This window comes from Protopterus annectens, chromosome 10.part0, assembly GCF_019279795.1.
Source record: "Protopterus annectens isolate FY-2018-M chromosome 10.part0, PAN1.0, whole genome shotgun sequence".
NCBI classification, from domain to species: Eukaryota; Metazoa; Chordata; order Ceratodontiformes; family Protopteridae; genus Protopterus; species Protopterus annectens.
This window is the reverse complement of record NC_056744.1, coordinates 1,137,371,961-1,137,385,988: the sequence shown is the minus strand read 5'-3', so window position 1 is coordinate 1,137,385,988 and position 14,028 is coordinate 1,137,371,961. Positions and strand designations below refer to the sequence as shown.

Genomic DNA, 14,028 nt, shown 5'->3' with positions numbered 1-14,028 from the left:
TTTCAAATACTTAGTAGAGCTCACCTTCCAAACTGAGCAGGGCTGTACATGATGACTTTGGCGTAAATTTGTGTCCATCAACTGTAAATAGGATTCTAACCATTGCATAGTGCAAAACATCATTTGCCATAATATTGCCAACTGTGCAGTGAGAATATTTTTATGAGAGACACTGATCTTGGAATTACCTAATTTTATGTAGGTGTGTGTGTGTGTGTGTGTGTGTGTGTATATATATATATATATATATATATATATATATATATATATATATATATATATATATATATATACATATATATCTGTGTGTGTGTATATATATATATATATATATATATATATATATATATATATATATATACACTTTGGAAGCTTAAACTTTCAAAACTACGAACTTCATATGGTTGAGACTATAACATCGAAGTTTTGAAACTTTGAAACTTCAAAAATAAATAAATAAATCAATAAATAAGTAAAAACAAAATTTTACTTTTATGTTTATGCAGGGGGCAAGCCCCCCCCTGCACCCCACACCCCCTGCAAATTAAATATACCAACTCCGGGATCGCACTACACTGAAGAGAACAGTAAATTTCACATTCCTCACTGTACGGCGATCTCCATTTAAACCATTTGAAGTTTCAAAACTTCGATTTTATGGTCTCGACCATATCAAGTTCGAAGTGTTGAAACTTTGGGCTTCCATAGTAGACACACACACACACACACACACACACACACACACACACACACACACACACACACATATATGTATTTAAATGTTTCTTAGTGGTGGATGAAGAGGTTAAAGTAACCATGCATGTATGGGGTAAAATAATCTGTATTATTCCACAGAAAATACCCGTTTTGTACTTAATTAGGAAAGCAGTCATCTGTTTTGTTTTTGTTTAACTGGGTTTATTGAAGTGGGTATCAGTTGATCTCATTTCAACTAAACTTTCTATGAGCATTTTACAGACAGAAAAAGGCTATTCTAATAAGTTGTGTTTCAGGACACACTACAAAAAACATTATGCTACACATACCTCTGCAGATTTCTTTAAAAGCTCACGCTGTATCTTTTTCTTCTCTATCAAGTCCTGATGCAGTCTTCGTTGCCTTTCTTCCTCCATCCGTTTCTTTTCTTCTTCTTGCCTCTGCTTTTCCATTTCTGCAAATTTGCCTTTAACAGTTCCTAAAAGTGCAATAATATTTTAATTATCTTCATTTATTTTAGCAAAAAAGTGTTCAAACGCAGTAAAATGAGGTTGGCTTTCCAAAAATATTCAGTGTATGTAGTACCTTTTAATTTTGGAACATATCCTTTGTCAGTCTTACTGGCTTTTTCTTCCTCATCATCATCATCATCAGAAGCAAGTAACTGTTTCAGCTGTTGAAATTTTAAAATAGAACAATTTAATTTAATTTAATTTATTAATTTCATTCATTGCTAACACAATGAGACCCCTATTCCAGGTGCTAAGTCGCAACGCCATAAACATAATGTACATATACCCACCACAACTAACTGAATCATTTTTTTTTTTTATTAATTTTTTGTATGCACAAATCGGTTCTGTCAAAAATTCAGCACTGCAAGTTTAGAAAGTTGCACCATAGTTAACAATACAGCATCCCTTGGTGTTTCCATATACAAAGAAACAATCTTGTAAACAGTGTGCCTTTGATGACAAGTTTTTTTTTAATATCCTAACAAAATAAACTGAAAACGCTGCTCTATCTGAAGTAATTGGAAAAGGCACATGAAAGCTACAAACAAATTTGGAAGAATATCTCAAAGCACTCTATCACCTAAATTACAATCTGCAGTGAGGTATTTTTCTAAATTCCTTATGTAGTACTTATTACAACATTTCATTTTAATGTGATTCTTGCACTGCAACATTTAAATAATTGTAAAAAGCGCAGCTAATGGAGAGGTACTATTGCATAAGACAGTCAATATAATTTATTTTCCATTACAGAATGAAAAGAAAACTATCAACTAACCTTCTATCACATAACACAAAATGAATAAATATAAAAAAGGAAATTATACAAAACAGACAGAAGGAAGACAGCAAAGAACCAAAGACACACAATCACCAGCTTCATTATATAGTATGATGGAGGTACTCATGACATGGGTTTAATTAGTGGCCTGAGAGCTGTGAAGAGAATGAGAGGCCAGGGATGGCTCAACTATCTCACAGGGTCTTGGGGTGAGAGCCTTGTCAAGAAGTGTAAGCATATGAGCCCAGCACTGTAAGAGTGCAGCACACATATTTGCAAACAGCTTGGCATAGCCAGACATCATAACACACCTGGTTACTGAGAAGTGGAAGGTTGTTAGGAGTATAATACAAACTCCTTACCTGCCACAAGACGAGGGAAACTTTTCCCATTTCTTGTCTTTTCCTCCAGGCATCTTCTGATGCCAGGATCAGGGAATAGTGAATGGACCAATCACAGGCATGTGTGTGTGTGCGTGTGTGTGTGTAGGTGAAATTAAATGAATTATTAAAAGACTGAAGAAATACAGACAAAACACGATCAGCTTTACAATCTTTCAGGTGAATGACCTCTTGTTTTCTCCTGTTCCATTCCTTCTCTCTAATATACTGTTCCTTTCTTCGTTGCCTCTCTTCTATTGATCGTCTTTGACTCCTCTCCTCCCTTGACTTCTGCATGACTTCAAACTTATTCTTTACATCGCCCTTCCCAAGTTTGGGCACATAGGATTTTTGAACAGGTTTAGTTGAAGAAAGGAGGATCTTTTTAAAAGAACAGAAAAGAAAGAAACAGAAAAAAGAAGATAGATTAGACAGAAAAGGTAGATTTCTTCTGGAGTTCATTAGCTCTGAATTATTTTTTTGACATCACCAGTGAGATATTTTAATACTACATTAAAATTCATAGTTTGTATATTTTACATACAAGTATGTGATAAAATATGACTGAATAATCCAGACATGGAATAAAAAGTTAAGTCCAAATTCTGATAACTTGCCTCTATAAACAGACAAAATAATAAACACAAGTATATTGTGTCTACATGACTGAAAACATCTCGAATGAGGTACTCTTAAAACTTATGTGAAATAGTAACATCTACATATTGTAGAAATGTGGGAAAAGGTGAACAAACATCACTTTTATTTTTACTGTCTAGGACCAAAGTTTCTTGAATGTAATGCATATTGTTACCTAACATATTAAAACAACTTCTACCCTGCTAGAACACTTTCCTTTCTCATTAAAACAAATCCAACTGCTTAAAACATAAAACTACCTGATGGAGACAGTAAACTTCTTACAAATACTGCAGGCAAGCATCTGAGTAAATATGTGTGACTTACTGCTCTTCGTCTTAATGAGTTTATTACAGGTGTTGTGAAGATGCATTACTGTCTAGAACAATAAACACTTGATAAACAAACAAAATGTCTTTTTAACAAAAGTTATACTCTGATATACTGCAAATTATGTTCAATGAAACTACTTAAACATGTAAGCTTTCTCAAAAATCTTTTTTTCTCACGAGACATGCACTGACCTTATCCAGATAAATCTTTTTTTAACAAAAACAGAATACATTACTTGCAAGGTTTGATTATATATTTTCCTGGTGAAAAAAGCAATAATGATTTATATAGCCAGAAGTTACATCAGATGCCTTGACATGTAAAGATATGAATTTCTGCATAAAGAAATTAATACCTATATGTAATTATTAAAAATATATACATATACACATATATACATATCTGCCTATCTAATCTCTCTCTGTACACATATATGTTTCTACTATGAAATGTCAACTTCTAGAAAATGAACATTTCAAAAGAAGAAAAAGAAAAAAATGCCCCCACTCAAAAAAAAACAAAAGGGTGAAAAGTTGTTTTTCATTTTATTTATTTATTTTGCAAGGGGAGCAAGCCCCCAACACCATAGTTGCAACAATTCAAAGAAGGGAGAAACTTCCCAAAAAACTGAACCATTGTTGGTGCACAATTACAACTTGCACAGGCAATGATTTAGTATGGGAAAAAGTATTCTGTATTATTTCATTCATCTTTTTTTTCTGCGGGCTACTGATGCTAGAGCAATTTCACCTCAAATATGTGTGTGTTTTATTTAAAGTATACTATATTTCACTTAAAAAAAAATCACAAAAAAAGACAGTTTAATAGATTCATAGGTAGGTTCACCTGTACTTACTAGGCTTTTGATCTGTGAGGCTCTTAAGAAGCCTAGCCTTACATCACCTGGCAGATTTTTAGCCTTTTTGTTTTGTGTAGAGTCGAAATGATATGCTGAGATACTTACTTTTCCTCCTCTCCATGAGGGACATGGTGCTAAACCAGGGGTGAATTTATGGTTTCCCAGTCAATCATCCAAATTATGTCTGAATAGAGTAAGAGAAGTACTTTGCTTTACATGGAGTGGAAGATGGATCCATAGTGACATTACACTGTATGATACATAACTGCCCTTCCAACTTGTCCTATTTATGTTTCAAAGGATAACGCGATCTCTTTGAAAAGGTGTTCACACTACCAGTGGACCCATGAATGTTTAATAGGTCTGACAAAGATAGGTTCTGATGAGGCTCTGTATGTGGGGCACAGGAAAGCTCTTAGTAGCTTGTATAGTACTGAGAAGAGAGACAAGGCTTTGAGATGATTTGTGCAGCTTTATGATTTTGTCTTGTGGTTCTTTTAATGAGGGAAACACTGTAGTTGTACCAGATGTGACAAGGTTTGGACAGGTACGTGCTGAAAGGGGAATTATAAGAGCTGATTACAGTAGAATGATTATATCCCTGGATATGGACATCATACCTTTAGATATAAGCTTTGCAATACAAAAGGACTTCCTTACAATGGTGGATACATGGTGATCAAAGGACAATTCATTTTCAACATAAGTTCCCAGATACCTTACTACAGGATCAACTTTTAGGGGTGTACTGTCAATGTGATGCATGCTGAAGGATACTACTGTACATTTCTTGGCATTTAGTTTAAGTCTATGGTTTTAACACCAGCTACTCGTATGGAGAAGGCTCTCTTGGAGGCTCTTGATGTCCTCTGGATAATTTGTGATTGTACTAAGCTTATAGTCATCTGCAAACTCAGTCAGGTCATAAACCTGTAACATTTGCTCTGACCTCCAAGATGTAAACACTGAAGAGAAGTTACCCAAGGACAGAATCCTGCAGTATACCACTAGTGACAGGTCTTTTGGAGAAGGTAGAATGGCCCAGGCTAATTTCCTGGGTTCTGTTTTTAATTTGATTTGCTATTTATCGAGTTACAAACAGATTTACATTTAGCTGGGAAAGTTTATTTATATTACCCTAGTGTGAGATAGTGTTGAACACCATGGATAGGTCTAGATATGTGATATGCACTGATTTGCTCTCATCCATTGTCCCAGTAACCTTCTCCAAGAAGCTGACTGGATTAAATTGGCAGGATCTGCCTTTGATGAGCCTGAACTGGCTTGAGAGTTTCTAGGTTGCCTCTGTTGTTATTTATTAATTCCATAATGATCTTTTCCATAGCCTTACAAATGAGGTTGGTCAGGCTTATGGGTTTATAATTAGCCTTGTCCATTGTCTCCCCACCTTTGTGCAGGTGGATGACTACTGCTGTCCTCTATTCAACCAACATGAAGCCTGGTTGGAGGATGATACTGAATAGCCTCTGTAGGGGGTCTGACAAGCTCTGTTTCAAACTGAGCAAGAGGCAGCCTGACATGTTATCTGGACTCATGGCAGTAGTGTTCTTGGCCTTGAATAATGCCTTGAGGACTTCTTGTGAAATCTGAGGAGAGGTGTAGATGCCAGAGTATGATTTAGGAATCTAGGAGGGGAGGGAATGGGGGAATTATAGCTAAATTAGTCCAGTAATAGATTGGCTATGTCCTCTGGATCCCAGCATGCAATGTCATTTACTATTAGCTCTGCATTGTGCTGGGCAGTGATTCTGAGGTTTTTAAACTAGTTAAAAAAGATTTTGTGGTTATCCTTTGTCTGGGCAGCTACTTTTACTTCATATTGGTTTGGGTTGATTTTATCAAGGCCCTGAGTTCCCTGTTTAGTTTATTAAAAGTGTTTTTAGCATCTTGAGAGTTAAATTTATTTTTGCATGCAATGAGTTTTTTTTTTGTTTGTTTTATTATAGAGCATGTTTACATTTGGGTTTCACCAAAGCAGTTTATTCTTAAATTTTGCACTGTATTTACTTTGGCGGTAGAAAGATGTGTCTATGCAGCTACTTACATGTGCAAAGAAATTTGCAGCAGCAGTGGGGTCATCAAGTTGGACAGGAATTTTGAATTTGGTCTGGCCATCACACTGATTTAGTAGATTAGCCTTGGCATAATACCTGAATATGGAGGTATTGGAAAAGGCTTCCTGGTTCAGTCTTATGAGCTCTGGCCTAATTTGACCAGGGGGAAGTGACAATCAGTAGAAAAGCTATCCCACACCAGCAAGGACCAAGTCCAGGATTTTATTGCCCCGGTTCATGTGCAGATTAATTGGTCCAGAGAGTTTACATCAATGAAGTCCAGAAATTTCTGGGAATACATGTTTGAGGATGTATGTCACCCAAATAATGTATGAGTAGCTGAAGTCTAGGAGAATGGTGTTTGACTTAATGCATAGGGACGCCATACTATTTAGGTAAGAGGTGCGGGCTGTGGGAAATATAAATGAGGTCCTATAGTTAGCGATTATATCACAAAGGGTTTTGTTAACAGTAAGTTGTATGTGGGGAGTTCTAGGTTGTTATATTGCCTAACAAGTCTGTAGTGATTTTTTTTTAAGAATATGAGGCATTGCTGCCTTTAGTGCCTTCATCAAATGCGATGGGCCTGATCGTGCGGTAAGCACTGAAATCCTGCACTGATGGAGTGCTCTTATTGGTCTTGAGCCAGATCCCGGTAATGATGTATATATCAGTGGTTTTCAGGGTAACAAGTGCTTATAGGGAGTGAAGTTTTTTGTTAAGGTTCCTAGCTTTTAGCAGCAATATAGTTATGCTATACAGATTCTGTTTTTGTTATTTAGGAAGCTTTAGAAGACTGAAGTTGCTTAAAAAGGCAATATGAGAGAAGACATGGACTTAGCCAATATATAAAAGCCATTGGAGCAACAGCTGCAGGCCATCCATAGCAAAACAATTAGGAACTGTCTACCATTGCCTCCCAGGCAGGTATATATTATACCCCTTTGAATGAGTCCAGAAGCTAAGCCAAAAGTGATTAATCTTTTGTTGGTATTTTGGCATTGTTTTTGGTGATGGTAGAATGCTGGAATGCTGCTTAAGACTAGGTTCACACCTGCCTTGGATTCATATTCCAAGATCTCCATCATGTTTGTGTTCTTACAGTCTGGGAGTTATGCCTCGAGTTACTCACACCCACGTGCACTATGACAGTGCCATATGAGTACTTGCAGTGCCAGGACTTAATTGCATGTGTGATATGATGAATTCTGGCACCCAGTAAGTAACTAACTGTTACTCATTCCTTGCAAAGGCTAGTGAGTGGTACATTGGTGTTTCTCACTATGGAGTTACCTATGACTAGGATATTGGACTGTGTAGAGGTTTGCCTTATAGGCTTTTGAACCAAATCAATGTAACTCATATGTATATTTTATGGTGGGTATGATATGTCATATGTTTGTGAGATTGCTGAGGGTACTTGTTTTTTAGGAGATCTTTGTGGTTTAGGTAGGTTACTTTTAAGCATACAGTATATAGGTCTATGTGTTTGGTTTGAGCTGTGTGTGATTGGTTTACTGTGGTGTTATGTGATACTGAAAACCTGCTTGTTATCTGTAATGGCTTCTTGTGAGAGCTATGCCTCCAATAACATTATATAACTACATCTCTCATACACTGTGGCAGTTTGTTTGTTGTCAGCAAACATGAAAGCATGAGACAGTTGCTACACTGTGTCATTACAACCAAGCTGCCTACAGAGACAGCTGTAAAGTGCAAATCCCTGGTTCCAGATGCTTACTACTATGGGCTAAAGGGGGAACAGCGCTTAAGTAGTTTAGAGTTGATTTACTCAAGTGCTATCTGTCTAAAAGACACTCTAAGTCTCGACATGAAGAGCAACTCGCCTCTTAGCTCAAAACCCCACTTCTCTGTTTGAAAGACAGAGTGTATATGGCTCATAATTAAGGTATTGATTTGTGATACACTATTAAGTTTGGATAGAGAAAATTTGGGAGGCCCCATTCGACCAAACAAAGACAGCCTTGGCTAAACTATACCTCTCAACTGTCCAGATTTTTGCAGAATGAATAGATTTTTGCTTCTTATTTTTGGTTTGTTCCTCATAAAAGTTGTGGTTTTCTAGCAAATCCTTTAAGAATGAAGTCACTAAATAATGACAGACATTGAGTTTCAGACTTCATACCCTTTAGAAAAATGCATGCTAAAGCAAGACCTGTTATTCTGTCAACTAAGTTTATACAAGAGCAATTTTTAGTACTGTTTGTATGTTCCCCCAATATATTTGGCCTTGTCCAGATTTCCTGCATTAAGAGGTTGAGAGGTACGTGGAACTGGGTACATCCAAACCTCTCAACTGTTCTTGATATTGGCTCAAAATGTTGCTCTTCTCCTAATAATCCCTCTGTAAAATGGCAAAGTTGGATGCAATCATGGAGGGTTTACAATTAATAAGTAATTGTAATGATCAGAGTTATAGATTACTTTTAATTTCAGAAATGCATGTAGATTCTCTTATTGGGTCAGCTGCTCAAGTTAACAGCACTAATATTAAAAAGTGTCCCTTCTTTGACAGGTTCCCAGCTGTATTGTGTGGCTATTTTATATTTTTGCATCACATTATTGGTCCGTTTTTTATAAAATTGTGGTATTCTGTCAAATTAGTAGCAAATCATTAAAGATTGAATTAGAAAATAATGACAGACATTTGAGTTTCAGATTTTATACTCTTCAGAAAATTCATACTAATGCAACACCTACAATTCTATTATCATTCTAAGTTAATAAGAGCAATATTTAAAACTGTCCTTATTTTTGGGCCTTTGTCCCACTTCTATTTATGGCTTTGTACAGATTTCTTGCTCTGAGGTTGAGAGGTATGACAAATGTGTCAGGGTCATCCCAGTCAGCCAGAGACTTTTCAAATTGTGACATACTTGTTGTACCCCACTACCCCATGTACTGACTTTAGATGTGTCTAAGCAAGACAAGGAGCAGTTATGCAGTGTAAGTGTGCAGAGCATCCCCCTATCCAAGGTAGACACAAGTACTACAGTGGCTTTTCATCTGTCCTTTGTTTTGCAGAATATTCTGGTTTTCTGTCATATTTTTATACTGTTGATTTATGCTTCTTCTTATTCAGAAAATGCATGTTGTTGCAGTGCCTGTTGGTCTGTGTTTAACTAGCAATGCTTTAATAACCATCAGGTAAGCTTGTCTGAGATTGTAAGATGCAAGTAAGCTTTAATAAGCACACTGTTAAAGAATTACCAACATTGAAAGCCTTTTTGCTGTTGCCATGCAGTGAATATTTACATAACTAGATAGCGTATAAGGCTTAGGTATTGAAATGCATATGACAGTATTTGTAATAAAGGACAGGATTACAGTATTTTCAGAACCTCATTACATTTGTTAGAGACTTGCAGTCACCTTTGCAGGTTTTATCCGTAAACTAAACAGAATACCAATATATCATGTGTAGTCCATAACCTGTGCACTAATCCTTTAAGCAATTTATCTTGAGCTTGTTTCTTGTTTGCTGTTCATTTTTTTACTTTGATCATGTTTTCCCCATGAAACAAATGGATAGTTGTTGTTAGGCAGCAGGTCTTTTTTGGATAAGACACATTTTTACAAGTGGGGGTATCATAGAGATTGCTATTTTCAGCATGTTACTTGGTACTTTTATAAAGCTGAATATAAATTATAATTAGAACTGTAGTGCAAAAAGAAGTGGTTTGAGTTGAGTACTGCTTGTTTTTTATACTTGATTTTGACTGGCATTCCAGTAATGTATTTAAAAAGTAATTTATTTTGTCATGCCTCACAACCTTTTTGTTTCCATCTAGACATTAAGTAAGCTGTCATGTAGGCAATGCATTGAAATATTTTTTCTTTTACACTTCATTTTGTCTTGATTGGACTCTCATAATGATGGTTTGGCACCCAGGGCAGCGTATTTAATTAAAGTCCCAGTTCTTGTGGTTTTTAGCATAGCTCCACCCCTTTCCAGTTGGCCACACCCTGTATCATTGGCCCCACCCATTCAGTTGTGTCCTGCAGCCCTCCTTTGATTTGAAGTCACCAGCCGCCACTGCTGTTGAGTACTGCATTGCATAGCACTGGCTGGAGCACCGCCACCCACTATTAAGCTGAGTGGAAAAGTAAAAGAACCAATAAGAAAGTAGTCAGAACTCCAGCCAACAAATATTTAACCCTCAGAAACAGTAACAAACTATTCTCTGCTACCGAACAACCACTACTGCTCTCAGCAAGTATACACTCACTCTAGAAAACCAACCGAAAACTGTACTTTAAGATTAAGTTGTAAAAGTAGAAAAAAAATAGTTGAAAGTCACATGGAAAACACTTTTATTAGCAAGATGGAGCTGTTGTCTAACAAATTTACAAAGGAGAACATTCAGTGTAATAAAATAGAGGATTTATTATCTATTACGCAAACAATCAGGCGACTACCAAACATATAGCTATTTTAGCTAAGTTGCAGTTTTATGTATAAAGAGGTAGTAAAGGTGAAAAATCACAGGGAAGAACATTTTAATTAACAAGAACGGATGCAGTCAGAACTTAAACATTCAAAACACAAAGCCAGCAAGTTTAACTTATGAAACTGTAAAAAGTTGAAAAAGTTTTAAAATTTGATTACATACGCAAAACGCTAAAACACAAAAAAATTACAAGTGCAGTCATTTAATATACTTCCTGTATATCTTTGGAGTTTAAGCTTGAAAAACACCAGAAAAACCATCAGCACATGTGAAAAACCTGTTGTCTGTCATTCTACAGAATATTAATGAATCCTAAGAGCCCTTCATGTTAGATTTATTACATGACTATGTACTCTTCCATTTCAGTTATTATTTCACATTCAGTTTTGTGGCTGAATATATCACTGGTCAAATTACATAAAGGGAAAAAACGAGTTTAGAATATTGCGCAAATAAAACATGTCATGAACATATTCACAAAAATTATGATGAAAATAAGAATATTTCCCTCAACTTATATACTAACATATCTACCTTCAGTGTATACCAGATGGAGTTACAGCAATACTTTATGCTGGAGAAGTCATTAGATTAGCATTTCATTCAGTATCACTGAGGACTATCTAAGAAGACTCTTGGAGTGCTCCTGCAGGAAACACCTGCTCTCTGCAACTTACAGAATGTTAAAAGATTTTATACAGCTTAGGGTCAAGAATTCCTGTGGAAGTTTTGTTAGGCTGGCTAGGAGAACACTATCATACTCCAGATAGGTAGGTTTCCGTGAGCAGCTAACTATGCTTTAATGCATCTGTTAAGTATGACTCCATACATTGAGGGATTTCATATCTCACTAGATACTGTCGTAGAATTACAAAAGGGCAACCCTGCTAACAGAAAAAAATAGGACCTGATAAGAAAGTATATAACTGGTGGCACAATAAATTATGCATAATCTGCTTATCTTATTTTCATGAAAAACTGCTGTACAGCCGTGAAGATGTCTGTTTTGCCAGTAAACTAGGGTCACTACCTAGTGCCATTGTGCAGTAATGTCTACAGTACTCATACACAGCTATACTACAACTACTCCAAAACCCCTCCCTGTCATTTCTATAATGAGAAAGATGTCAACCTGCCTAAATGCAGACATCAGGAATACTGTGGTACAAACTCTATTTGGGACTCCAGCACTGCTCTGCAGTACAGGTAATAGAACAGACAGAACTGTGAATAATGGCCATTGTATTTGATACGTTGAACATCTGGAATTCTGATTCACAGCTGAAACTTCCTGCCTAGCTCATGAAATCTGGAAAATATATTAGACTTACGTCCGCAGCAAACTATTACTTTAAATAAAGCAGTAAGCATGAGTAAATCTTTTCTTTAGTACATATTTAAACATGTTTTTCATTTCTTCAGTGTGTGTGTTTTTGTGTGCATGCGTGTGTGTGTGTGTGTGTGTGTGTGTGTGTGTGTGTGTGTGTGTGTGTGTGTGTGTGTGTGTGTGTGTGTGTATGTGTGTGTGTGTGTGTGTGTGTGTGTGTGTGTGTGTGTGTGTGTGTGTGTGTGTGTGTGTGTGTGTGTGTGTGTGTGTGTGTGTGTGTGTGTGTGCGCGCATGCATAAGTATGAGATAGAACACCTGCAATACTAAATTGGACAAAATAGAATACATGAGAAGAAAATGGTTTAAAGGATTCTGAAGTTAAGGATTTGTGAAATATTCATTTGGTGTTTTGCTTTCATATATTTTTAACACGAACATGCCATTTTTTCCAAATGTCGAATGTACTTGGGACCTGCTCTCTCTCTCTCTTTTTAATAAATTTTCTTTCCTCCATAAATGTCCAGCATCAAGCCCCACCCACAGCTGCTGGTCACAGCAAGGATATCATCCAGGTGGCCATTAGAGATGCTTAACATAGGCCCTGCTGCTGCAGGCACAGGCCGATGAGGTCAGCTTGTAGTGGGGAGGTGTGAGGGTTTGCCAGACTTTTCCAGCTGTTACTCACAGTGGTCATTCCTTGTAGATAGGTACCTCATGTACTTTGGGTATTGAAGGCAGAATGTCAATCCTCTCTCTCTGTCACCATTCAGCTCCTCTACTGCCAGCATCAGTAATAAAACCAGGGTTGTAGTCAAGAGTTTCACTCCCTCATATTACAGAGCCAGTGGGAGCTGTTCAGTGGTCATGGATCAGTTTGTAGTTATCCTACGTTCATTCTGCTTTCTAAATCGTAGCTAATTCTTAGATTTACTTGAAACATATCCTCTTTCTTCACTTTTTAACACTACTGAATCATACAAAAAATAATTGATTTTATTCTGCAAGAAATATGGAAGAATCCATTTGATTAATATGCACAGATGGTGTATAAAACATATATCATTTCCATGACATAAACACAATCTGTAGGAAAATAAATATCTGGTATTTCATTTATGTATAAGGAATACAGTAATAAATGCTCTTCATATTTTATATACACATATATTATAGCAAACAGTTCTGATGTTTCCCATTGAAATGATAATATAAAGCTTGCTTGGTGAGGTTTGTACCTCTAAAAATTGTTAGCCAGAACTACTTGACCTTCTCCTCTTTTAATAGTAGCCTTTTGTCAGTCTATGTCCTGGCTCTCAGTACTCATTCAAACAAATCTCTCCAAGCAGCTTTGTCTATACATAAATCTTTATTTTACTGTGAATAAAAAATGGCATATTTTCAGTAACTAGGTAACCATCCTGGCAGAATATTTGATGACAAATAATGGCAACTATATAATACAGACACCAGACATAAATCATTCATGTTCTTTAGTCTTTGATCTTATATGCACACATCAGGATCTGCAATTTTAAAGTCAGATTTCAGTCAGACTAAAAACTAACAAAAGGAGTTCACTGTTATTTGCTATAAAATCATAAGCCTGACTCCCAAGGTGTATCAATTCCCCATGCACTAGTTAAGTAACCTTATTTCTGTATGATATACCATGAGGAATCAGCTATTTATGATGTGACTAAGGGTTAGGAAGTAAATGCTACATTCCAGTGTTTGATATACAAACAGGGTAAAACTCTTTGGGGAGGAAGCTGAATAAGTTCTAATAATTAATTTTCCTTCATCAGCTCCCCTTGTGTAAGCCATTCCCATTCAGATTAATGGCACAGACTTAGTGCTAGAATGTGGACTGTTTTGTTCACTGCTCGTTAACATACAGTACTATGAATGCACAAGGTGAGTAACATGATA

At 36.3% G+C, this 14,028-nt stretch overlaps 1 protein-coding gene across 7 annotated transcripts in view; it reads right to left on the bottom strand.

Annotated features, from left to right (window-relative positions):
- NEXN (nexilin F-actin binding protein) overlaps positions 1–14,028 on the bottom strand; it is a 955,560-nt gene that overhangs the window by 422,421 nt on the left and 519,111 nt on the right. For 6 of the 7 annotated variants that reach the window (XM_044085869.1, XM_044085863.1, XM_044085865.1 and 3 more), the window contains exons 3-5: positions 2,583–2,774; positions 1,303–1,390; positions 1,047–1,195 (exon numbers count right to left, since the gene is read on the bottom strand). In XM_044085869.1, the coding sequence (XP_043941804.1) occupies positions 1,047–1,195; positions 1,303–1,390; positions 2,583–2,774 (429 nt within the window). The remainder of the gene's footprint in view (positions 1–1,046; positions 1,196–1,302; positions 1,391–2,582; positions 2,775–14,028) is intronic. The other variant, XM_044085866.1, reaches the window with a different exon arrangement.